The 27,793-nt window shown below is 44.0% G+C and overlaps 1 protein-coding gene across 1 annotated transcript in view; it reads left to right on the forward strand.

The window, feature by feature from the left end:
• NBAS (NBAS subunit of NRZ tethering complex) overlaps positions 1-27,793 on the forward strand; it is a 616,392-nt gene that overhangs the window by 527,957 nt on the left and 60,642 nt on the right. The window contains exon 49 of the mRNA XM_066597064.1: positions 8,397-8,536. Within this exon, the coding sequence (XP_066453161.1) occupies positions 8,397-8,536 (140 nt within the window). The remainder of the gene's footprint in view (positions 1-8,396; positions 8,537-27,793) is intronic.

Consider the following 27,793-nt stretch of genomic DNA (forward strand, 5'->3'; position numbering starts at 1 on the left):
CCCTGTTTATTAATGTCCTGCCCCCCAGATATTTGAAGTCTTTGATCTATACAGCTATCATTTAAGAGAAAAAGTACCCTAAAATATAGTGAAAACCTAGTACTAATTTCACTTTCCACGTTAAAATACTCTGGGATACTGTAAATAGCTAATAAGGGATTGTGGTGGCCCTAACACTAGTTAGAGATTGGCCAGAGATTGAATCACTATAAGAATCCCTCTAGCCTTGTTCCCTCTCTAGCCCTGCCCTCGGGGAAGCTGTGGAAAAGCCCTCTAGCCCCCCCCCATCTATCTTTCCAAATATGGGGAGATATGTAGGAGATCCCCTGTGGCTGTGCCCCCCTCTCTCCTCACTATGAGGGATTCCAAGGCTGTTGTGCAATCTTCCCCCATTGATTTTAATTGGGCCCCGGCACCATTGCCTGCATGCTGACTCTACCAAAGTGGTCGTCCATGGCTGTTAGGCTCTACCAAAGTGGTCGTCCTTTGCTGTTAATGGGTTCTGTCTCAAACTGTGTCCCTCCAAGTGCTTACATATGCAATCGCTTCTGCAGGGATGTAATGTCTAGACTCAGTCCCCTCCCCTGCAGATCTCGTGAGGCTGTGTTACACCCCTGCAGAGCTACAAATTGTAGAAGTGGTGTTTTGACCAAGGGCAAAATAGGATCCAGGGTACAACAAGTTGAAGTTCCTTGTGTTGCTGCAGGCCCTTAGCAGGAGTGTGGCCCTATCTTTCAAAAGTAAAAATGCTATTATTTTCCCATCTCCATTTTATAACCTTTTCCCATAACTATATGGGCTCACCGAGAGAATATACTGAAAGCTGTCTCTGCTCGCTGTATGAGATATTAAATCTGTTACATACTGGATCTGGGACATTTTTAATTAACTTGCTGCAGAGTAATAATGCATGGGGGTTGGGAACGTGTTTATTTTTCTGCAGTTCTCACCTTTTTTATAAGCTGTATCTACTGCAATGATCTAGTTTTACTGCATAGCTAGCCTGAGGTAAGTTCATTCGCAGTCTGCTGCCATTCTCCCTTGTAGCTGTGCTAATATAGCATTTACTTTCATACACAGATGCTAGTATACGAGGCCAGCTGAAGTTTGATGATTTTCACATTTTTGCCCTTACTTTGCACACTACTATTTTCTAATGTGGCAGGTTTGTCAATAATCAGGATGTTTTTTACTCCTGCGGCTCCTCCGCTGGTTGTTTTTCTGCTCACTGTTGTATTTTATGGTGCAGTTATTAGGTTGGTTGTTTTTACAATGGCCCTTTTTCATATTGTAATGTCGCAGTGGGTTGTTAGAGCTTGGTCCCTATCCTCCATGGCCCAGAATGCACTTCAAGAAACTTTATCGGTTGGCAATGGCTATGGGTTCCTCGGATCAAATCTAACCAAGTATCTTCATGGAGTTTGCAGATTTTTAACGCAGGGCAAAGTGTGCTGTGCATTTTGGTACTGATCTGCACCTTATCTGCCACGTGTGAACACACCTTATTAAAGCCTGGTGATAATGAAACCAATAATTTTCAGTGGTTTCATTCTCATTGGCGAGATGTTCACTCAAGCCTCCCTGCGATACAAAAAAGCAGCGATATCGCCGGGGGCCCCATTGAAATCAATGAAAGAAGATTGCGCAACAGCCTTGGAATCCCCCATAGGGAGCAGAAAGAGGGTGGAGCTGCTGGGATCTCTTACATATCTCCCCAAAATTGGAGGAATAGGGGTCTGGGCTAGAGGGCTTCCCTGAGAGCTGGGGCGAGGGGGTGGGGCTAGAGGGATTCTCATGGTGATTCTTCTCTAGCAAAGAGGGGCAGGGCTAGCAGGTGGATCCTGCTAGCCTCACCCCCTCTCTTGGCCAGAGATTGAATCACTATATGAATCCCTCTAGCCTTGCTCATTCTCTAGCCCTGCCCTCGGGGAAGCCGTGGAAAAGCCCTCTAGCCCCTCCATCTATCTTTCCAAATATGGGGAGATATGTAGGAGATCCCCTGTGGCTCTGCCCCCCTCTCTCCTCGTTATGAGCGATTCCAAGGCTGTTGCGCAATCTTCTCCCATTGATTTCAATTGGGCCCCGGCCCCATTGAAAACCATGGACGATATTGTATCTTTTTTGTATCACAGCGAGGCTTGAGTGAACACTGTAAATGAGAACAAAATCACCGAAAATAATTGGTTTCATGATAATGTGTTTTCGCATCACTGGAAAACCAATCGCCAGTGGGTAAGAGGCCTGAAGGAATAGTTACATGATAATAGATGGCATCCAGCATAAAAGGATAATAAGTCAGTCTTTTCTTCCTTTCTTTTAGCATAAAATTAGCTGAGCTTAGTTGGCAAGCTTTGGATATTTCTGTTGCAATCAGCAGGAATTCTCCTGCTGGATTGTCTCCTCTTGTCTTCTAGTTTTGTTGTCGGAGTAGCAGGTGCGCAAGTGTCACGCAGGTGATCTATTAGAGTGGGTCAGCTGACCACGCTGCTCAGTCTAGCCTCCTTTGGAGGAGTCCTGTTTGCATAGCTCGTCTTTAAATCTTTCTGACTGCTGCAGTGAATTTCTGCTATGACCAGCAACAATGTATATTTAAATGTAGTATTCCTTGTTTATTTCTAGTAACATGTTCTTACTCTGGCTTGTTCTTGTATTCTAATCTTGTAGTTCTTATCTGCTCCTTCCCTGTTTGTATCTGCTTAGTCTTGTTTCATAGTTCAGTTTTGCTTTGTTTGACTTTCTTATTTCTGTGTCTTAGTGCCCTCTCAGTGTTTCTTAGGGACAGTATTTTCTATAAGGTTTCGATTAGGAATTTCTGAGAGTTTCTCAGGGACAGTGGTGTCTGGTGTTAGGGGCAGCATTTGGGAAAGGCTTAGAGGGAACTTGAATTAGGATTAGCTATTGTCAGGTTATTTTTGTTCCAATTTACCATTTGCTTTATTATCTGTCATGATCATCCATCCACTTACCATCACCATTCTTTTAGGCTGGCTTCACATGAGCGTAGGCGTATTTGCGTAAGAATGAGCACTGCATTTTTACGTAATGTATGATGCATTTTGCACACACATTAGGGTATTTTACTGTTTTTTTTGCCTAAGCAAGGCTTGCTCATTTGCATGTGGCAAACAAATGCACTGATTGATATGACTGATTAGTTCCAGGTGTGTTCTTTTTTCAGTGGAATTGCAGTGTTTTACGCTTCTCCTTGTGTACTGTGCACGCATTTGTACATTCCCCATTGACTTTTATAGGGACTTTTGGTGCGGAAATGCACAGAATATGTTCTATTTTTCAAATTTTTTTTTTTTTTTGCATGACCGAAGTGCACACACAATATGTAAATGTGAATGAACCCATTGAAATCAATGGGCTCAATTCTCTGCACCCGTGTGAAGCCGGCCTCTCATCTTTTGGTGAGTTTTTAGCCTTGCATTTGTTTTTCCTATTTGTGCTGATAAATTATTGCTACACAATTCAACTCTGCTATAAGTTGTAATGGTAGCTGCGTACTAGAAGATATTGTTAGTACCCAGGAAAAGCAACTACTACCGTGTTCCACGATAATAACACCTATCCCTATAATAAGCCTTACCCCAATTTTCAATGGGAAGGCTTGAAATACAAGCCCTCCCCTGAAAATAATCCCTAGCTAAACTACATGAAAAAAATAAAAAAGCAATACTCACCTGGCCCACGGTGTCTGGCTTCCTCGTGCTGGTCTTCGGCGCTGCGGCAGGCTGCCGTGTCCTCAGCGTTGACACAACACTCTCTTTCTGGTGATGCGGCTTTGAATACCCCGCACGCAGCAAGCGAGTGCTGTGATTGGATCACGAGCACCACTGACTCAGCCAATCAGACCCGGCACTCGATCATTCACACCCATTCAGTGAATTACATCACTGAATGGCTGTGATTGGTTCATCGAGCGCCTGCTCTGATTGGCTGAGCAATGGCGCTCAAGATCCAATCACAGCACTCGCTTGCTGGAAACGGGGTATTCAAAGCCCCATCACCAGACAGAGTGTGCTGTGTCAACGCTGAGGACATGACAGTCTGCCGCAGCGCCAGAGACAAGCGCGAGGGACACAGATGCCACGGGCCAGGGGAGTGTAAATTGGTTGTCCACAATTACTAAAAAGGGTCTGATTCTGGGGAAAAAAACAGCTCTATCCTTCTGCATTGGTTGTGTTTGGTATTACGCTTTATCCCCAGCGATGATGTTCGGTTACTTGGTTTGTCATGATACGTTGGTGTTGTTTAAATGTTGTATAGTGCGCTTTTTGGCATTAAATTAGTCTGTTACTTGCACAGTAAAAGTATATCGGCCAAACCCAATGGCCATTTAATGTCGGTAAAGATAAGAATTAGGTAGTTGGTTTCAACTTGTCCGATCCTTGTGTCCTCGGGAGATTAGCCATTGCCAGAAGTAGGAACTGACTCCCTTCTCCCCATTTAGAATACACAAAAGCATCAAAGTGAATGGAGGGTGTCGGGAGAAGGCGCACTGCTGGTCAAATTCTCTTTAATTGAATGGCGGGGTTTAGTCATTGTGCAGTTTTATTTTTTCAGCACGGGTTGTTTAGACAAATATATGCCAATTTTGGCTTCTATTGTATAATATTGATATTAGACATTGAGTGCCATAGTTCTTTGTACCCTCCATGGCAATACGCAGTAGTGGTGTGCCAGCAGAGAGTCACATCCAACCCAGACCCAACTCTACCTACTGTACTTTTCACTTCTTACAATGGTTTTGGTTGTGACAGAAAACAAAACAAGTGTGCGGTGTAAACCTGAACCCGGCCTCCCCCTGCACCCTGTACAGGAATATCAATCGCATCAGGTAGGACATTTTTCATATGTGACCGCCGCCGCCGCTGATAAAAGTTTTGTTTTATAAGCCTTTTCCTGAAGCCGTGTGTCATGTAGCCAACTGTACACAAGGTTAACTTGATGTCCTTTGCTGAGACTGAAAGACCAGGCGCGTCGTGTCAACGATGGAGAATATATTGCTGATAAGCACTCAAACTTCAGCCGAAAATCTTACTTCAGTGATGGTTAAAGTCACCCGGTTCAATGAAGTGCTTAACGCCCTTGTAAAGAGCAATGCATTAGGATCCTTTCCCCCACTTGAAAAAGACGTTACATTTTGGTGACTGAGGAAAATGCCATCCCGAAGAAAATTAAGTGTTCAAGCTGAACTTTTAACAAAGTCATTTTAAGGAAATAAAGATCAGATCTGCATTTCAGTCCATCATAGCTAATAATGGGATGCCACAGCTGCAGGCTATAATGGCGACATTTAAGAACGTCGCTTCCTTGCATCTGTAACTTATTGCTAGGGAACCCAAATGTGAAACTGGGCGTTGTGTAGTAGGCCAGGGTATTTACAGTCGTAACCGCGATTGGCGAAATTAATATTTGCAAGGAAGTGTTGAAGAAATATCGGATACTTTAGCTACATCTGCTTCAAATTATGGCTTACGCCATAATTTGTCACTTTTTACGGCATGAAAGTAGCGCAAATGCAATTATTAATTCTCTCTTTATGTCTGACATTAGAAATTGAAATTTTTCCTTTCCTAGATTAAAACACTGGGCCTCTCATGTAAAGCTAATGGATAAAAAAGGGAGTTTTTAGGTAAGACAACATAGAAAGGTCTTGGACTGTTTTTTGGCTTTTATGCTTGTGCTCCAAGGAATAATCAGCTGTTTAAGTTAGCATTTTTTATTTTTGGAAGCCTGGATCGGACATCGCAGATCTTAGGTCTACGTACTGTATGTTATGGTGTTCAGGAGATTTGTTCACCTGTCATTATTTACCAAAAATGGGGATGGATACCAGCAGAGGGGAACATTTCCAAAAACTTTCTTTGAAAATGTAAGGCTCCGTGCAGAAGTTTCATCATAGATAGCAGAAATTGTAGCGCAGCATGTAGTGCTATCTAACTGATGAAATCACAGAAACCTCACAACCCATTGTAGTCAATGTGGTTTTCATTTTTTCTTTTCTATGACGATAAAGTAAACTCAGGATAGGTCATTAGTAGTTGATCGGTGGGGGCCTACCACTCAGGATCCCCCCCCCCCCCCCCAATCAGCTGGTTGTCAGACCTGCTGTCATTACGGACAGCACTGGAAAGCAGATAGCACTCTAAATGCTGCAGTGATCTAGTTTGGTTCTACAAGCACAGCTTCCATTGAATTCATTGAGAGATGTGCCTGCAGTACCAAACCCGGCCAGTACAAGAAGCACAGCTCTATCTCCTTCCATTACTGTCCGTAATAACAGCAGATCTGGTGATCAGCTGTTCCTTGGGGATCCGAAGCAATGGACTCCTGACGATAAACTATTGATGAACTATCCTGAGAATAGGTCATCTGTAGTAAAAGTCCCGTATAAACCCTTTGAACTATTCATAATACTTCTGCATTTTAGTGTTTGTATTATGACTGTAAGACTTGGACCTTCCATGGTTCTACTGAACCAAACTTCCATCACCATAAAACCATTGAAAGAATATATTTTCTTCTGTGGGTTAGGATCTTTAGGACAAACTGTTAGGGAAATCATCAAAGGGATTTCATAGTGTTTCATTGTCTGCTCCGGATTGTATCTGAGAAGTTGTGTACACAAATTACTGAAACATGGCACCAGGTAGTATCATACGACAATGAAGCTGTTCTGACGTTATTACAAGGCAGACACATTTATGCTTTACCTTGTAAGCAAGATTAGGGTCGTTACAATCTACACAATTGGCTTAGCATGTAATGACTAACATGTTAACGCTTTAAGGTGTATGCTGCTACTAAAACACGTAATTCCTAAGAAGTTAAACTTAAGGGGAAGAGTTGGCTCATTCTGTATTCGTTGTTCTAATAACTCCTCTCCAAAGGGAGGGAGTCAGAACCTGCTATCTCGGGACATTCCTAAACAGGAAAGGATATGTGGGAGTATGAGCCCGCATCTAATACATACCAGTGCATAACAGAAACACGATAACGGTTTATATGATTATAAGAGGGAAGATATACCAACATATTTCTCTCTTGCTCCCTCATATATATGTGTGTGTGTTATACGTTTGCATGGGCTGATGTGAAAAACTTATGAAATTATATATGCGTGTATATGTGTGTGTATATGTATATATATGTATGTGTGTGTGTGTGTATATATATATATATATATATATATATATACACACACACACACCCACCATAGAATGTGCATTATATATTCGTTTGCATAGGCTAATGTGAGAAACATATGAAATAATATATATATATACCTAAGAATACATTTATTATTACTATAACAATACTGTAGCGAACTATTGGAAATGTTCCCTAACTGATTTTCATTCTTAATGTTTTACGTCTTTGCTTTTTATTTTTAAGTTTTTTTTCGTCTTTTACATGTTACACGTGGATTTCACCATTTTGTAATGTGTTTAGAAATGGTCTCCATTCATGTTGATACATTATAGAGGACCTGTCCTAATGGCAGCATACCTGTTCAGCTGCATCCAAGCCGCTTCCATTTCCATTTTTATTTTAGCAACCCCCTGTTCGTCTGCAGCAGCTCCCATTATTTTTGGACTCCCCAACACTAGTTCAATGTCAAGTGAAACAATTCTACTGACTAGTATTAATGGCTGATGTGATGTTTGATTGACACTGGGCGGTGGAGGACAGGGTACATATTTCTATCACTATGCATGTACTTCGCATCCAGGTCCACCTTTATGAGCCTACTTATTGTTTTTTACAACATTATCTCCTGAATGGTGATGAGCACACTTCTGAAAAGTTTAATTCAGCCAGTTCGCCGAACTTTTACAAAAAGTTTGGCTCAGTCCGAATTAGTTCGAACCAAAGCTAAAGTTCACTAAAACTGGGGTATAACATTGTCTAAGAGCCATAAAAGCCCTGTATAACAGTATGGGGGTCTTATACACAAAGCTTTTATGGCTCTTAATGTTAATTGGTATTCAGGACTAGTGTCAAGTGAACTGAACCAGTAGAACCCTGTGTAAGGTCAAACTTTGCTATAAGCTCAGCTCGGGTTTGTATCAAATTGAAGTTTTAGCAAAGTTCAACCCGAAACAGGATTCTACTGGTCCGAATTGCTCAACACTACTCCGGAAGGTGAAACCCCCCTTTAATTACAATCTCATTGTCATCATTATCTTTGCATAGTGTTTACTGCATTAGGTTCTGCATAAAGCAGATGATCTCCACTGCGTTTCCTGTGCTCTGTTGACTTCCAGCTATTGGACTTTGACAAAGCGTTGTGCGTTTCATTGTGTACGGGATTCATCATGCTCCTTGCTTTTACCCATTTACACAGAATGGATTCAAGGTCTGAGCTGTGGTTTTTCACCCTCTAGGTGGAAGTGGCTGACATTGAAAATGAAGAAAAAAGATATTGTCTCTTTGTGGAGCTACTGGACATCAGTCACACGCGCCCGGAGTTCCAGCACTTAGTTTTACTTCTACAAGCCTGGCCTCCGATGAAAGGACTAAGCATGTAAGTAATGGCCTTCTAACGCCACTGCAGGTACAGTCAGTCAGCAAAAGCAATCAAATACCTCAACCTCTCCAAGTTCAAACCGGGGAACATCTCACAATCTATTCTTTTGTGTCTTGCTAAAAACTTTTCTGCTAACGGTCTAATTTGTGGAAGGTAACTTTCGGGAGAATATATCGGTGTAGCAGTTTGTCATTTGGCACAAAACTCATCATGGTCTAATTGTGTTATCTATGGTTCTACATAGGACTGCATTGCTTTACCTTTGCGAGCTACCAAGCTGCGCAGTGCAACACCAAAGGAACGACAAATTCAGCTCTGCTCCATCTGTGTTGCACACTACTCCACTATTAGTGAATGATATGACTAGAGCCTCCAATCTGATTAGTGTAAGATGAGGTACAGTAACTAAAATACCCATCTGAGCAGTTCTGTATGAAGTGTTTGGAGTCATCTTTGGGTTCAAAAAGACCTGCCACGTCTACTCAGTGGGGCCGACCACATACCATTGTAGCCATGATTGTATCATAGTGGGGGGGTTTACTACACCCCCTATTAGGTAATGAGCCCTGTGCTAGTATGTAGTCGATTGGGAGGTTTACAGCGCTCACAACTAATCAAAGCTATTAAATTTGATTGGCAATGAGCAGTGGAGACCACTCACATGACTGAGGCTTTGTGTCCCAAGGTAGCTGGTGCAGGAGAAGGGGGTTTGTGTAAGAAAAAAACCCATTGTGATAGAGTCTCAGGAGCATTTCTTCTGGCTGCTCTGTATAGTCTTGTTCTGTGTCTACTCAACCACAGCCTTTTCATCATGCAGTTGGCCTTTCAGCAGCCCCCTAATTGCCGAGGTAGGTATCATTATTGATTACTGTAATCCCAATTTCTGTTTGTTGGAAAGGGGAGGCAGGGGGTTGTGTCCTCATTATTATTTCCACTTGAAATGTTATTCAAACTGTATTACGTATTTATATTATGCATGAGTTGACATGTTTTTATTTTGTGTCCATTATGTTTTTCTCCTCCTATTCACTATACAGTACTTTTTTTTTTCTTTTTTTTTTCCCCCTCCCACACATTCCATATTGCATTTTGTATTTTATTTTCGATAGTCTGTATTTGATGCTCACTAGCTCTAATACAGACCCCAGCTTAACTGATAAAGGGGTCTTGTGCCCCGAAACATATTTTTTTGCTACTTGATAACAGATAAAGGAGAAGTTGAATTTCACTTGTGTAGAAGTTCTTCCCTGGAAGGTTGCACCTTTATACCACTTTTGTTGCTCATCCTCCTCTACTTGCTCACCACTTTTTGCCTTTTTTTTTCCCCTGCCTTTTTCTCAGGCTCCTCCAGCCCATTCGTCCTCAGACTTGCTTTCTCCAATTGCTCCTCCTCTTCTTCCCTGTTTGGCCTTTTCCGTTTCACCCCTCCAGATCTGTTGGCATTCCCATCTTGTCGATGCCAGCAGGAAGGATGGGTCAAGAAGCCTCTTTCCCCCTTTGCTGCAGAGTGGACTCCCTGCTGCTTACATTATTTATCTACATCGACAAGATGCAAGCAAAGTTGAAAATGACTTTGTGACCAGAAAATCCAGGATTCGGTGCAAGTGCAGTTTGCTATATATTTAATGGGATTCTGTCACCTGATTCATGCTGCCCAAACAACGGGCAACATGAACCCAAGACCACCTTGAAGTTGGACTTGGAGCTAAGCTCTGAGTCATGGAGGTGGGCAACAAGGGCAGAGTTTCTTTCAGACACCTTTCATAAGAGTGTGGTGCTGGACTATTTTTCCGTGCCGTAACCCGTAGATGCACGGGAGGCTTAGCAAGCAGTTACATTATACATACACAGGAGAGCAGAGATGTTTAGATAACAAACCACACCACATCAGGCTAAGGCCTCCTGCACACAGGCGGATCAGACCCTGCATGCGGGATTCCCACAGCGGAGTTTGACCTGGTGCTCGGCCGGTGACCCCTGCATACCTGTCCATTGTCGTCTTAGGCGCTGCGGATGTGCTTGCCATCGCGCATGCGCAGTAGCCTCTGGTGGTATGCGATGACACGGATCCTGCGATTTCTTCTGCAGTGCTCACTGCGGAAGTGCTGCGGGATGGATGGCTTCCATTGACTTCAATGGAAGCCGACTGTGCGTAGCCTGCACAGAATTGCAGCGTGCTGCGACAGCTTCTCTGCAAGCGGAAAATCGCAATCGGTTTCCGCTCATGAAGATGAAATCGCGATTTGCAATAGCTTTCTACAGGGCAGTATTTGCTGCAGAGTCCAGAGGTGGACGCCCACCAAGGAGATTCCGCAATGCAAATCCGGCCGTGTGCGGGAGGCCTAAGGTGTGTGTGTATATATATGTGTGTGTGTGTGTGTGTGTATGTATGTATGTGTGTGTGTGTGTGTGTGTGTGTGTGTGTGTGTGTGTGTGTGTGTGTGTGTGTGTATGTATATGTATATATATATATATATATATATATATATACATACATGCGCACACACACACACACACACACACACACACACACACATTTATATATAAAATGAAGGTGTATACAACCAACAGTAAGGCCGCCTGCACACGGGCGGAAATCCCGCGGCGGGATTTCCGCCACTGAAGGTTTGCATAGGAGTGCATTACAATACGCACTCCTATGCAGACGGCCGTGCGAAATCTCGCGCGGCAAACAAACCGCGGCATGTCCTATTTTCGTGCAGGGCACGCACTCACCCGGCCGCCAGCTCCGGTCTGCGCATGCGCCGGCTGCGCCGCAGCCGGCACATGAAAGAGCTGGGGCTGCCAGGCGCGGGAGAGTACGCGCTCGTCCCTGCAGGCTTTCGGGTCGGGTCCCACGGCGAGAATTCTCGCTGCCGGATCCAACCCGCTCGTCTGCAGGCGGCCTAAAGGAAGCAAATAGCATTGTAGTGTTTTGTGTATAGTTTGGGGCATCCACTTTTACTGATTGATCACTGTTTGACCCTAATACTCAAGCCCCCATTTGACCAAATTCACATGTGTATGAAAACGCATGCATGTTGTGGATCCCCAATGACCTCCATACAGTACAACTGCTTTTAGTATCGTATGTCACCCCTTTTATTATGTCCACAAAATTAAAACTGAAATCGGGCCCCAATTCATGTTTTCCTGTTGTCCTTGGCAACAGATCCGTGAAATATAGGCATAGGCAACATATACGGCGTCTGTTTGCTGGCCATTTTTGTTTACATTTCCATTAACTTGAGTGAAAAATCAGATGTGTGACTTTGCACATTGACTAGTATGACTCCATTAGCTAGTCTGTTCTAGACTCAGATAGAAATAAGGAAGATGGAATAATACCTCCACAGTGCCACCTATTGGAAGGCAGCATTCCTTCAAGCCAAAGTCAGACTCTTTATACAAGCCTTGTAACTAAGCCTTGTAATTAAAAGCAAAGCAAAACTCCATGTACAGACAGCTGTTTCAGGGTATTTGCCCTTCATCAGTGTACAGTAGGAGTCTGGCTTTGCTAGTGATAGGCCTGGGACGGGGGTCAGAAACACTATCTTTTGAGTCTCCTCACTCACCTAGATGGTGAGTGAGGAGACTAAGAAGGCTTGAAGGGATGCTGCCTTCCAATAGGTGGCACTGTGGAGGTATTTTTCCATCTCCCTTATTTGCATATTACCCAGAGGAGCATGAATGGCCTTTTGAGTCTTCTCACTCACAGTCTAGGTTCTCTCCCTAAGGAGAAAAGATAGTGTTTCAGAATCAGATAGCACACGAACCGAAAATATGGTCGTTTGAAATGGGCTTTGCTCGATAATCAAATCAGTTTCTGCCCTATCTGCACTGTTCACATGGCAGAAAATTTGCCACGGATTTGGAATATGGAATCTGTGGCAAATCTGTTTTCCATTACTATCATTAGGAATCCACGCCGCAGTATACATTTTCTGTACGTGGATTTGAAATCTACATGCAGAAAAAAAAAATGATATGCAAATGGAAGATGTTACAATTGCTAATAAAATTTCCTATAAATCAACGCCCGACCTTCTAACAGGCCTTCTCCTATGACTGGGAATATAAGCCAGTCTTTTCCATATTTATCTCCTATTTGCTTACCACATTTCCCAGAGGAGCATTGCTTGGCCTTTTAAGTCTCATGATGCTTACTAGGCGGTCTCCATAAGGAGACATTTTACCCCTTCTGACCCAGCCAGCTAGAAACCTTTGTCAGGAATTCCACATGCAGATTTACCCATTGAAAAGTGCTAAATCGGCATAAGTACGGTACACACATGCTGTGGTTTTTACAGAATCTGCAACGGAAAAAAATTTGCCATGACTTGTGCTGTATGAACATGGCTTTAGCAGGTATTTATCCGTATGCAAAAAAAGGACACACAAAATGCGAAGCCCTTTCTGAAGGTACGTAGAACCTTGGTGTATCGCAACGCGGTCTTGTATTTCATTACTTACTGTAGTAGCACCTGCTCTAACTGATTCAGAGCAAAATGGGAAAATAAGAGGGGTGAGGGTTAATGGTCTTAACAAACATTGGCAGGATGAGGGGTGCTGGAGGGGTTGTGGTTTTTTACGTTTTAGCTGAACGCTCCATGATTTAGAACCGGTCTCTGTGCCCGCACTTTCCGCCATCAGCAATCATTCAGCCTTTTATCTGTGCTTCAAGGTGAGTGTCGGAATTAACTTTTTTTTTATGGGCTACTCAGCACGAAGTGTCATTCTTCACTTGTCAGCGGTGGGGTGGAAGCGAGTTACTAACTCTTTCCACTGAAAACTTTCTCTCTGCCATTGATCTCGGCTCTGTTTGAACTAAGGAAATAGACTCCCTGTAGGGATTATAAACGCTTAGCCTCCGCTGAAGTTAAGGGGCAGTTTCTCTTAAAAACTAATTACTGTATATTGTGCCCTATTGAGCACTGGACTTGAACAGTCCAAGAGCAAAAAAAAAACCTCTTCCAAGCTAGGGTGTCTCCGAGTCTATTTTCTGTTCGTTTGAAGTAAAACTAAGAGATTTCTGAGAATTTTCTAGAAGATGATGAGTAATGCTTCACGTCTGAAAGGATTTTCCATAGAAAGAAAAGAACCGTCAAGTATCATCTGTGGCCAGATCATTCCCCACCAGATTCCTGCAACCCACTCATCAGCGAGCGAGATCATCCACTCCATTGGATCCATACTAAAAATAAATAAGTGGTCCTACAACTTTTTTGAGATTTGAAATAGGAAAGCCAACTGAAGAGGACCTTCCAACCTGTCACATATGGTTTCATGGGAATGCGAACCCCTCAGATCCATAAAAGGGGCCACTGCATTTTATGTCATTTGTAATCCCTAAATAAGCAGCAATGTTTGCAGTGTCGGAAATTACTTCTTTTAGAGCACCATTAATTTGAGGGTGCTTTACATATGAGAACTGGGGTTTAAATACAAGAAACATTAACTAAATAAGTTACAAACTGGTACAAAAGGAGAGAAGACCCTACCCATGAGAGCTTGCAATGTACAAAGGAAGGGGAAGGAGACGGTAGGTGGCAGTAGAAGCTGCTCAGATACTTGGGGCAGTAGGCTTTTCAGGTTCATTTTGAAGCTTTCCAGGTGGGTCTGATATGTTGGAGTAGCGAGTTCCAGAATATACAGTAGATATAAAACGTCTACACGCAGCTGTTAAAATGCCATGTTTTTATCATGTTAAAAAAAAATCAAAGATTCCAATGAAAAACAAACTGTAATCATTTAGGGTGGAAAATGTAAAAAACAAAACAATAAAACTAAAATTATGTGGTTGCATAAATATGCACACCCTGAAACTAATACTGTGTTGATGTAACCTTTGACTTAATGACAGCATTCAGTTTTCTTGGGCAAGTCTCTATCAGCATGGCACATCTTGACTTGGCAATCTTTGCCCCCTCTTCCTTGCAAAAGGGCATCTCATGTATACCAGCCTCTTCAGGGCAACCAACAGATTTTTCAGTGGGATTCAGGTCTTGCCTCTGACTGGGCCATTCCAAAAACTTTGTCCATCTGGCAAAGCCATTCTTTTGTTGATCTGGAGGTCTGCTTTGGAACATTGTTGTGCTGAAAGGTGAAATTCATCCACAGCTTTTATAGCAAAAGGCTAAAGGTTTTCTGGTAAAATGGACTGATATTTGGAACAGGTCACAAATTTCACCCCTTTGACTTAAGCACTATTTCAAACAGCAGAAAAACAGCCCCACACATAATGCCTCCTCCACCATCTTCACTGCGGGTCTGGTGGTCTTCTGGTGATGCGCAGTGTTAGCTTTGTACCAAAGATACCTTTATGAATTATGGCCAAAAAAGTTCCCCCTCGGTCTCATCAGACATAACATGTTCTCCCACAGACTCCACATAGGTTTGGGAAATCATAGGCGGGCTTGGATGCTTTTCTTTGTTAGAAAAGGCTTCTGTTTTGCCCTTCGACACCCCAGCCCAGACATATAAAGAATAAGGGAGATGGTTGTCACATGCACTACACAACCAGGACTTGCCAGAAATCCCTGCAGCTCCTTTAACATTGCTGCAGGCCTCTTGGCAGCCTTCTATCCCAATTTTCTTCTGGTCTTTTCATCAGTTTCCGACGGACGGTCCTTTCTTGGTAATATTACTACTGTGCCAAATTTAATCCACTTCTTGATGACATCTTCACTGTGTTCCATGGTATATGTAATGTCTTGGACATTTTTGGCCCCCTTCTGATGACTGATACCTTCCAACAATCAGATCCCTTTGATGTGTTCTAAGCGCTTTACGGCTTTTGCTGAAAATTGCAACTAAGAAAATAACAGGAAAATCCTGCTAGAATATCGGAACTTTATATGGGGTAAATCAGAATCCGGCAGCGGAGTGCTGACTACTGTTTAACATGAGCTTAAGTGTGATTGGCTAGTTCTGAACACAACCACGTCCACAAATAAAAGAGGGTGTTCACACTATTGAAACCACATTATTTTAGTTTTTTGGTTTTTTCTTCCACCCTAGATGCATTTAGTTTGTTTTTCAATGGAATTGTACAGATAATGGATCACACTGAGGGTGAAAATAAATCTGAAATGATTCATCATGGTTGGATTTTTTAACATGACAAAAACCTGGAATTTTACAGGGGTGTGTAGACTTTTTATATCCACTTTAGATGATGCATGGGAGAAATCTTGGAGATGATCATGTAAGGAGCAGACTGGAGGAGAGCAGAGGAGGTGGTTTTGTCTTGGGGTTGATCACCTTATTTAGGTTCGCCTGGCCATGAGATCATCTTCCTTCATGCCGCAGTGTCTTGTGGAGCTGAGTGAATTATCCTCCTCCTGGCTTCGTCTCCTCCCTTTTGATGTTCCAGGGTGTTGCTATCAGTCCATCAGTGTACCTACAACACAGTCACTTAAAGGGGTTGTCCCACGGCAGCAAGTGGGGCCATATTAATGCACTTTGTAATGTACATTGTGCATTAATTATGAGCCATACAGAAGTTATAAGAAGTTTTTCACTTACCTGCTCCGTTGCTAGCGTCCTCGTTTCCATGGAGCCGACTAATTTTCGGCGTCTAATGGCCAAATTAGCCGCGCTTGCGCAGTCCGGGTCGTCTTCTGTTCTCAATGGGGCCGCTCGTGCAGGATGCCGGCTCCATGTAGCTCCGCCCCGTCACGTGCCGATTCCAGCCAATCAGGAGGCTGGAATCGGCAATGGACCGCACAGAAGCCCTGCGGTCCACCGAGGGAGAAGATCCCGGCGGCCATCTTCAACCGGTAAGTAAGAAGTCACCGGAGCGCGGGGATTCAGGTAAGCGCTGTGCGTTTTTTTTTTTAAGTCCCTGCATCGGGGTTGTCTCGCGCCGAAAGGGGGGGGGGGGGGGGTTGAAAAAAAAACAACTCGTTTCGGCGCGGGACAACCCCTTTAATTCTGGTGCTGTATTTATGTTATCAGCTTAGTCCGGGTGCTGTATTTATGTCATGAGCTTGATTATGGTACAGTGTTCATTCAATGAGCTCTTCTAGTGTGGATATGCTGATCAAATGTACGCAGAATACCTATAGGTGCAACATATTTCATTTTTTTTAATGATGGGGCAGCATAATGAATTCTACACAGGGTGCCATCTAACCTAACACTGGCATGGGGTATCGGGATATTAGGTCAGAGATGTATGGGTGGGACAGGTTGTGGACTACCTTAAATGTCATTGATAATATTTTGAACTGGATTCTCTGGATGAAAGGTTACAAGTGAAGGCAGAGGGTAGAGGCAGGGGGAGTAATAGGGAGAGGTGGATTAGTCGGACATCAAAGTTGAGCATGGATTGGATGGGCACAAAAGTGTTGGCTTGGAGGCCACAGAGGAGCATGTTACAGTAGTTTAGATGAGAGAGGAGTGTATGCAGTAGCATTTTGTTGAGTTAGGGTTGAGGAAAGAACATGTCTAAGAGATGTTTTTGAGTTGGAGATGGCAGGAAGTGGCGAGGACTTCTATGTAGAGTTTCAAGGAAAGGGTGGAATCTGATGTTACAGCAAGAGAGTGGACTTATGTGACTGGGCAAAAATATACAGCGGGTGTGATTGATAGGGCCGGTGTGTTGAGTGAGACGGGAAACCAGATGATGATTTCTGTTTTCTCCATGTTGAGAAATTTCATAACCGTGGCAAAAGGGTTGAGCTCTTTCCAATTTAGCACATCTCGTTCCTTTGGTGAACTAGAGGCTAGCTCATGGCTCCACCTGTGATATGTCTGAAGATCGTTTTTTGCAGTTTTTTCCTTGCTCTGGCAACGCTCTGCTAGTTCATCACCTCTGTGTACATCAACTGCTACACAGCAATACGTTACTTATGTCATCTTCCATTATTTTCGTAAGTAAAGCATTGAGGTAGTTACATAATGCTAGCACTCCAGAGCATCCTATATCTATTCATCCTGTGCACTGGAACAATATGAGAGCTACATTGTGTATGAGCTGTAATGGATACAATCTTTTTTGTATATTTGTATGGTGAATGTCAAACATACTGTATATTGTTCTTGCTTGCTGAATGACTTATATTATGCAGAGAAGGCTAATAGTGCATGCATGGGAGTCACCACTCAGAGTACATGTGCCAAGTACCACAGGGAAAAAACATTTTTTCTTAGTTTTGACTTTAGATTCACAACCATCGCATTGGCAGTTTTAGGGGAAAAAATTTTGGGAATTTTTTCTTTTGAAAAAGCCTAAAACAGGTACAGAGGAATGGGTCACTGAACGACTATGCAGATTTTCCTTTACAGGTCTAGAAAAGTTTATTGATATATTGTCCTTGGTCCTGTCGGCTGTTAAGCAACTCTATACACTCACAACTATACATATATGAAATTATAGTTCAAATTATTTTATTGAGTTTTCCAATGCAAGAACATATTACAGCATCGTTGGAATAACTGTTGCAGTAAAGAATGATGAAGCCTATTTAAACAGGAAGAAAAGAACATATGTTGCCCGGGTTCCTGGGCTTGCCGTCGATGTCCCAATCCACCTCACACCTATTGGGCTTCGGCTTAACACCTCCAGGGCCATGGGGTCGGCTTTAGAATATATAAAATGCAGGCAAGTAGATGCTGAAACCAAGTACACATATCCGGACAAGGGGGAAACATGGGTAGGATAGGGTGAGGAAAGGAGGGGGGGCGTCTATCGTCAGAGGGGGGGGGGGGCGTCTATCGTCAGAGGTCGGGGGCCCAGAGCCAAGTTTCCAATTACGTAACACATCAGTCAAACCTAAGAGGAGCCAAATTTTCAATTCTGTGGAGTTCCTAAATAGAATCCACGCCGTCCATGTGGTAAAGTAGTTTTGGTTGTTACCTTTATCTGTTGCGCTCAGGTCCTCCATTCGATTTATGTTGTCGAGGGCTTCCAACCACAAGATCCACAAGAGGAGGACTTCCAAAGGCTAGGTATCGTCTGTCTCATGGCAATGAGAAAAAATTTTAGAATACTTTTTTTGGTCCTTGATAGGAGTACCGGTATCATGGACAGCAGGGCCGCCGGCGGTGAGAGGATCACGCTATCTTTGTAAACCGCATTATAGAGGTTAATGATATCTTGCCACAGTGGTAGGACCAATGGGCAGGACCACCAAATATGCAAGAAATCGCCCCTCCACCATGGCATCTCCAGCAAGTGTCCGGGGTCAGGGGGAACATTTTTGCCAGGCGTGCAGGAGTCCTGTACCACCTAGATAGGATCTTGTAGTTAGTCTCTTGGAATTTAGAGGAGGTCGCCAATGTGTGTTAATGTGAAGGCCTTGTTCCAAACCTCCTCCCGAAAGGGTCTCCCCAAATCTCTCTCCCAGCCCCCAACAAATCCAGGAGGGCCATCTCATGTCTCCACAGACAGTAAAAGACTGTACAATGGGGAGACCCTTGCTGGGCCCGTTGTAGAGGAGACACACATTTGTTCAAACTGGGAGAGGGGGGTCCGGAGGAGGGCCAAAGGGCCCAGGGACAAAATGAAATGTCTAATTTGCAAGTACTGGAACCACGCTCCTGTCCGAGGGCCCCTTCCATCCAGGATCTCGTCCATTGGACGAACTCCAAGAGTCCACATTACATCCCTGACTCTTAGAGCCGGGGTATCTCTCTTCGTCAATAGAGGGGAACCCTCTAGAAGGACCGGAAGGTCGGGGTTACCAACCAGCGATGTTAAGGGACCAGGACGAGAGACCAAACCCGAACTAGTGGCGAAACCATTCCATGCCTCCAGGATCTGTTTCAAAAGTGGCGAAAGTAAAGGTGTCCTGCTAGCCAGAAAGAGCCCATCGTGAGGGCGGAGAATTTCTCACACTCCAGCTCCACCCATAGTTTGGCGGGGTTATTGTGAAGAATATCTAGGACACATCTGCATATAGATGCCCTGTGATAAGCAGAGAAACTGGGTAAGCCTTTCCTCCCTCCCCCTTCCTTCTGATAAGGGTCTTAAATTTAACCCTCACTCTCGTTCCACCCCAGACAAACTCTGTTGAGAGTTTGCAGAGTTTTGTCAGGTACACTTTGGGGATTCTTATCGGTAGAGTCTGGAAGAGATATAGAAACTTAGGCAGAGCATCCATCTTTAGTGCATTAATTCTTCCAAACCATAGTAACGTAAGGGGTCTTCATTTCTTCAGATCTCTTCCAAAACTATTGATCATCAGTTTAAAGTTTGCTTCGAATAGGATTTTAGGGTCGCTGGTGAGATTAATGCCCAGGTATTTAATGTGGTCCTTCCTCCACTTCATAGCAGAGAAATTGCTGACCGCCAAAACGACCTCTAATGGGATTGTTATATTAAGAATTTCCGATTTGCTTATATTGACTTTAAAATTGCTAATTTTACCGAGTCTCTCAAATTCCTCTAGGGCTACTGGGATTGCGATCCGGGGGATTGTGATATACATTGAGGTCATCCGCGAAAAGGTAGAGCTTATGTTCAGAAGTATCTGATTGGAACTCACGTATGTCTGGGTTGTTCCTAAGGGCGTTGGCCAGGGACTCCATCACCAGGACATAGAGGGAGAAAGGGGGCACCCCTGTCTTGTTCCGTTCTTTATTTTAAGCGGGGCAGAAAGGGCACCATTCACTCTGACTCTAGCTGAGGGGTCGCAGTAAAGTTCCATGACCCAGGCAATAAATCTGGGCCCCAACCTAATCTTCCTCAGGGTCGCCTCCAGGAACCCCCAATGCACCCTATCGAATGCCTTCTCACAGATAATAAGCATAAGGAGGTCCCCGAGAGGTGAGCATGCGAGATCAATGAGATTGTTCTAAAAGTAGTGTTCCTTGCCTCACAGCCCAGGACAAAGCCTGACTGTTCCCGATTAATAAGGGGTTTCAGGCAAGATGCCAGAATTTTTGAGAACATTTTGGTGTCAATGTTTAGTAGGGAAATGGGGCGGTTGTTAGAACAGAGTGTATGGTCTTTCCCCTGTTTGGAAATAATTGTGATTATTGCCTGTACGGCCTGAGGTGGGAAAGGGCATTCTCTAGAGATGGAGTTAAAGGCCTCAGATAAGGAAGGGCTCAGGAGGTCACCAAACATCTTATAGAAGCGTGGGATAAAACCGTCCGGGCCTGGGCTCTTTCCTAATTTTACATTTTTAATTGCTTCCTTTATCTCTTGTTCAGAAATGTTACCCTCCAAATAATTAACAGCCTCCACAGGGAGCGCCCCCGATGCGAACCTATCCAAGTACTCCTTAATTGCTGATGTATCTTGGGTCTGTCCATCATCCCGGCCCCCCCGCAAGTTATAAAGCTTTTGATAATATTGTTTAAAGCAATCTAATGTGTTTTTATTGGAGTGAATTATTCCCTTAGATGGAGAATTTAGTGAGAGTATATTAGGAGTAGATGTCCTGGGGTGGAGAGCCCTGGCCAAAAGTCGGCCACATTTGTTCCCGTGTTCGTAAAAGCTCCCATACCATCTATCTCTAGCGTATAGTGATTGCTGGTCTAAGGTGGAGAGGATCTTACCCCACTGTCTTGTTGGAGGACTCGAGATTGCCCAATCTAGTCAGTAAACCTCTAAGTCCTTGTGTATATTTTCTTTTTAAATACTCCCCTAATCACACATTTTAGGGCTTCCCGTTGGATAGGATGGGAGGAGGAGTCCTGAGCATGGTCGGCTATGTAATTCTGGATTGTTTGCTTTACTTCATCCACACAAAGAGGATCCTTAAGGAGGTTGTCATTAAGGTGCCAAGAATGGTTTGCTCTCCCCTCTGTGAAACCCTGCAGGGCCCCAAAGAACGGAACGTGGTAAGACCAAAGGACTCCCATAGAGCTAGTGGGAGCTAGATCTAAAAGGTCGTGTGATACAAAAAGTGGCGGATTTGCCATTCTTTCATGCCACCAACTGGAATTGGTAGCCCCATCTATATGGTATGTCTTTCCCTTTAAGAGCCTTCAGCAGCGGCTTTAAAGCTTTGCGAAGTTGTAAGATTCTTCTAGCTTAGTCTGGTAACAGGCGGATAGGCGCATCATGGTAGGACAGGTTTTCTGTTCTTGTGGCTTGTTTTAAGATGTCCTCCTTAACTTTGTAAAAATGTATACGACAAATAACGTCCCGTGGGCGTTTTGGGTCGAGGGTCTTCAGGCCGAGTGTTCTATGTATACGGTCGATTTCAATAGGATTGTCCCTGGGTCTCTGGATAAGAGACCCGAAAAAATCCTGGGCCCACCGCTCCAGCTGTGTATTGGTGATGTCTTCTAGAAGGCCCCTCACGCGGATTTTATTCCTCCAGTGTCTGTTTTCTAAATCATCGATCTGTGCAAGAATATTAGATATCTGGGTGGAATGGGTCATAATGACTTGCCTGTGAGATTCAAGAATTGAGCTAGTATGTTCCTATGCTTCTTCTATAGCTTGTACTCCGTGATCGATCTGTTGTTATCCTTTTGAATCTGCGTCACTGCTTGTTTATGTGACTGTTCAAGGTGAGAGAATGAAGAGTTAATTTCAGTTTTAGTAGGAAGTGCTCTAATGTGAGCCTTCTAGTCCCATTCACTGTCCTCTGTGTACGTGTTCGGAGAGGGGGGGGAGCAAGGAGCGCCATTCCCCCAAGGGTCCTGAGGGGGGGATGAATGCCACAAAGGTGCACTAGTGATCCTATCCTTATTTGGGGGACTCTGGTATGAGGTGCATATGTATGTGGGGTGTGAACCCCTGGTACTCACACTGTTCTTGTGGTTGTCAGCTGGGGTATGGTGCGGTTCAGGCTTCCCTTTCTTGCTTGTGCTGCTGGGTGGTTCACATGTCAGGGCTGCCTGGGTCGCCGCCATTTTTTAGTCAGCAGCTCCATCTGCCGTGCAGGGAGCCGCTGTTGCACACATTTTGTGGTCTGCTGCCCCCTCTTCCATCTCGTCCCCCACCACCTGTGGGGTGCTATCTGCATGCCTCTGGAGTCCATCGGCAGAGAAACCTGGGGCCACTGTGAAGGTAGGGTGTGCCTCTTGTCCCTGCATGGCTGCCATTATCGGGACTTCAGCGACCGCTGAGCTCTCCCCCGCCCTTCCCTCACCTCCGTTCTCTGAAGCCGCGTGAGCCGCGGGGATACCGCTGTCTCCGTTGAGGTGTGAGCGCTGGTCCTCCACTGGTGGAGATGCGGGCACTGCCTCAGGGGTATGCTCCTCCCTGTCTGCCGCTTGTCTGTCGGCAGGGGCCGCGGAGCTGAGGAAGCGGTTTATACCGCTGGAGTCTCTCTCCACTGACGCTGCAGTGTGGGGCTGGGTCCTCTTCCTGACCATTATAAGGGGTTTAAGTGCCTGCTTTTTCTAAATGCTGGTGCCTGGCTTGAAAATGTGGTGGACAGAACGGGAGCTGAGCTGAAGAGCGTCTTATCCTGCCATCGGTAAGCCACACCCCCCTACATATATGAAATTAAAGAAAATGTGTAATTAGAAAATGACTTATTGTTTAAAGCATAGCAAAGTTAAAAAAAAAAAATGGCATAACCCGCCCCGGTCCTCACTGGCCGCTGCTGTTTATGTATGACGGAGCCGACAATGGGTTCAGGGTTTTCCAGGTCAGTGACAACTGTACCGCACTCTGGAGCAGAAAGCGCCAGACCGAGCTCCATAAGCAAGGTCATGGTCCTTTAGTGGGGGGTTCATGAACCGGTTCCAGCCATATTGGTTCAGAGGATGGCCAGGTCTTAAAGCAGGTCCTGTTGGCTGCAGTAGCCCGGGGGCTCGGAGGGTAACTCACATAGCTATCAAGAGTCGTCGTTGGAGAATGAGCAACTAGTTTAATAACTGTGGAACAGGGAACCGACTTGTGTTTGGCTTGATAATCTGTGTTGTCACAGTATGTCAATAAAGTTACAAAAGTCAGCGTAAATGGTGCTTAGATCACAGTCTTATCCTGGTTAACTGGAATAAGCAGCAAACAGTCTTTAGGGCCATTGGCATGGGATACCTTCAGCAACTCTGTGTTCAGCCGACAAGGGATGAATTCTCTCCAATCCGCTGGCGGGGATTTGACGTGGGCAGTGAGGGAGTGGAGGAGTCGCTTGGAACTGACTTTATATTCAGCCTCCTTTCCCTGTTCACCAGAGGAAAACTGTCCATAGGATAATTATTACAGTCCTATAGCACCAAGGGTAAGTAGGGAGTTTCTTCTCCTATCTACAGCTTAGCTGCCTTCTGTCCACCTTCTACTTCCTGTCCCTTTCTGCTCAGTTCTATTCCTCGGTTCCCGCTTCCTTTTAAAGAGACAATACCATTAAAAAGAAAACATCACACGAATTCTAAACAGCAACAAACTGTAGCATTCTTACATTTGCACCCAGTTTGGGTACTAGCAATTCACTTTTCCACTTAGATTTTCCAGTTTTTATGCTGTTCTGCTGTTTGCAATCCACTTACATTTGGGGTCAGTACTGTAGGGATGGGGACTTCCTCTCTGATACATCCCATGTTGCCTTGCATAATTCTGCTCCTATCAGCTGCAAGCTAGCTTTTGAATGCTCGTCCCTTTGTATGAAGTAACTGAGGAGTCCGACATTCAGCAAAGTACTTGCAGAAATGGTATGTCATATAATGTCATACACAGACCAGTTCTCCGTGTCCGCTTTCCTATATGTCAACAAATCTGTAACGATCTGACGCAAGCAGAGCCCTGCTCATTCTGAGTGCACGGGTCAGCCTGTGAATATAGCCCAAACCCACTTCTAGAACCTACCTGTTATTAGAGAAGCAGAATGCCCCAACAACAGGCAGTGGATTGCAAAGCATGCTGGAAGGAAGACCCCATAGTGGCAGGCATTTTAAACTTGATCTTCAGCAATAAAACAAAAAAAAAAGTCATGTAAATATATTACAAGATTGATTATACAAGCATTGGCTGTTAGATGAGCAGAAGTTGTATGAAAAGTTACTGTTCATTTAAATCCTGTTTTTATGGTAAACACTTAAAGGGGTTGTCTCACGCCGAAACGGTTTTTTTTTTATTCAATAGGCCCCCGTTCGGCGCGAGACAAACCCAAGGGATGGGTTAAAAAAAAAAATTTATTACTTACCCGAATCCCCGCGCTGCGGCGACTTCTTTCTTCCTTTACCAAGATGGCCGCCGGGATCTTCACCCACGATGCACCGCGGGTCTTCTCCCATGGTGCACCGTGGGCTCTGTGCGGTCCATTGCCGATTCCAGCCTCCTGATTGGCTGGAATCGGCACACGTGACGGGGCGGAGCTACGAGGACCAGCTCTTCGGCACGAGCGGCCCCATTCACCAGGGAGAAGACCGGACTGCGCAAGCACGTCTAAAAACGCCAGAAGACAGCAAATTTAGACAGATCCATGGCGACGGGGACGCTAGCAACGGAGCAGGTAAGTGAATAACTTCTGTATGGCTCATAATTAATGCACGATGTACATTACAAAGTGCATTAATATGGCCATACAGAAGTGTATAACCCCACTTGATTTCACGAGACAACCCCTTTAATTATTTGGTGATTTATTTATTTTTTTTACCTTTTCCATGAAACTGTAAAATGAATTCAATCCCCATAGGGATAACATTGTGACACAGAAATGTCTGCTTAGACTAATTCTGTCATGTGTGAAAAGTCCCTAATTGTGACCTCCTGGCTTCTTTAAATGCATGTGGCCATAAGCATGCACATTAGCTCCATGTCTGGGCTACATATTTGGAGCCTCTGTGTAGAGTATATATCGGGCACAGGCATCATCTCCTCAGTGCTGTCGTTGCTAGATCACCAGGGTCAATCTATTTGAAGTATCAGCAATCTTACCCTAGTATGCAGGCATGGTGCTGATGCATTGATGTTGGAGCAGACAGGTACATATGGAGACTTCTCTATGAGCAGCATTTGAGCTGCTGAAGATCTGCCAAGTCTAAATTCCTGTTGACCAAGTATGGCACTATTCAAAAGCCTAAATAAGCTTAAAAAACATCTGACCTGTCACAATGACATGTTAAATATTGATCAGTAGGAGTTCAGGTGCTGAGACCCTCAGTGATCACTAAAACAGGCAGCTGAGCTTGTCCAGTGGTGTGCAGACTTCATGGACCATCTACGGGTCCCGTACATTGCTCTGAGCAATGATGGAACCTGACGAACAATTAGCGGAGCACTTCTGCCCATTTGTTTTAGCAATTACTGAGCGTCTCTGCACCCGGAGTTCAAAAAATCAATACTTTTGGCATGTCTCTTTGACATGTGAAAAGTTTTTGGTTTGTTTGTTTTTACTTAGTTAACCTTTAACCCTTTCCAATCCAATTTGTATCTTGGCTTTCCTAGGGGGCTTACTCTTTTTCTCCTGTTAAACAACGCCGCTATCTGCTGGCTAAAGCCAGTACTGCATGAGGTGACACATTGGATAGGCTCCGACAGCAGAGAGGCTGGCAATATACAGTAAGAGAACCAAGAGGGGCATCTTACAACATCAGAGCTGTACAGCCCTAAATCATAATGTCTTTAGACGTCAGACAGTGGATTGGAAAGGGTTAATGACATGCTAGTTTTTCAAGTTATTAGGTGCCAAAATATGGGATATTCACTGTACTTACATAATGCTATGCTCTTCCATGGTGCTGTATAATATGATATGTAAAAAGAGTGAGAATACAAAATACAATGAATGCAGAAGAGTAACCGTGTATGTCCCGTCTCAGAAAAGGGGAACTTTCCTTATTGCAAATTTTGGTGTATGCCGTTGGAAAAAAGAACCAAAAATGCTGCCAAGTGAAGGAGCTCAAATGGACTAGGGGGTATATTGATTGTTGGGGATGTATAGACTGCTTAGGTTGAGTGACACCCTGTTGGGTAGTGGAGGCGGTAGTACAAGGATTTGTAACAATTCCCATATATTTCAAGAAGGATAGGGTTAGGAAGCATTCACACTGATCATGCTGTGAGACTCCGCTCGGGGGTCTGAAAACAGCGCTGTGATGAAATCCCCGAACGGAAACAAAAGGAACCATTCACTTCTGTTGTGAGACAGTCAGCTCTTTGGCGTCCGTTTTACAAGGTTTCCGTATCTTTCCGCTTTATTTCTTTCTTTTCAATAACTTATGAACTTGAGGCGTTTTGTGTGCAGAATTCTAAAAAAATAGGAGCACAATTTCCATTCATTAGTTAACATGCAGTACACAAAGGTCCACCTTTAAATTACATTATCACGCTCCTATACCCATTGCGGAAAAAAACACCCCTTATTGAGAGGCTGATTTTGTGTTTAGATTTCTTCTTAATCCTGTTTGCAGCTGGGAAATGATTACTTCTATTTAATAAATCCGTGCCCGTTACGACATATAAAACATTAATGAGTCATTTTGAAGTTCCTGTATTCAGAGTTTCCATCTCACTTTCAAAGAGCAGTACGAGCCATTAAAAGGCTTATCAACACTTTTTTTTTTTTTTTTTATTGCCCTTTGCGATGACAATAAATTACCATCTTTGTATCTAATTAATGGTTTTATGTATAATTAATAGACTGCTCACGGAAGGTCCTCCGCATCATAATTAATCATAGTTTTTGATTAGGATGGAAATATTTTGTGTTTGTTATCTTGGCGCTCGTCGGCTCACCTTTACGGGGCTGTGAGTTGTAGATCATTTCATATAAAATTTGTTTTTCCCCCTTTCCCTAAAATAAACCAATAAGGTTGTGGAGGGGTGAAGAAAACAATCTGCCCTGAATTTAATGCAGATGCATAGCCTTCTTAAGAAAACATGGCACAATTTATGGTGGTCATACCTTCCATGGCAAACCCCACAAACATTAGGATTAGGATTATTCTGAGTGGAGCATGCAAATTCCTTTTCACCCCTAAGTCTCATTTTACACGGAGAACCGCTGGTGTCTACCGCTTAATATTACCCAGCCATTCTATACATGTTTACAACTTGCCCTCATTAGTGCACAATACGGAAATCACAACTCCTGGGATTTGCAGATAATGCATCCTGCTTGCTAAATAATTGGGGGTGGGGAGGGCGTGACTGGGGGTGTTTAGGGTTGGAAGGAGCCAAAAAGAGTCTTCCGTCTTCTAGTATCCTAAAAGAAGGAAATGGTTACAGTAAAGGGGTAGGTTTTATTTTTGACCAAAATCTTTTCATCATGCAGTGTCCCTCTTTTGTAAGTCAATAACTGAGTTACAACAAAGGAGCCCTAACCACGATCGGGTTGGGATAGGGTGCAGCTTCTCAATATACTTCCTGTCCCAAACCTTTCTTTGAGAAGAGTTCTT

The sequence above is a fragment of the Eleutherodactylus coqui genome, chromosome 1 (genome assembly GCF_035609145.1).
Source record: "Eleutherodactylus coqui strain aEleCoq1 chromosome 1, aEleCoq1.hap1, whole genome shotgun sequence".
NCBI classification, from domain to species: Eukaryota; Metazoa; Chordata; class Amphibia; order Anura; family Eleutherodactylidae; genus Eleutherodactylus; species Eleutherodactylus coqui.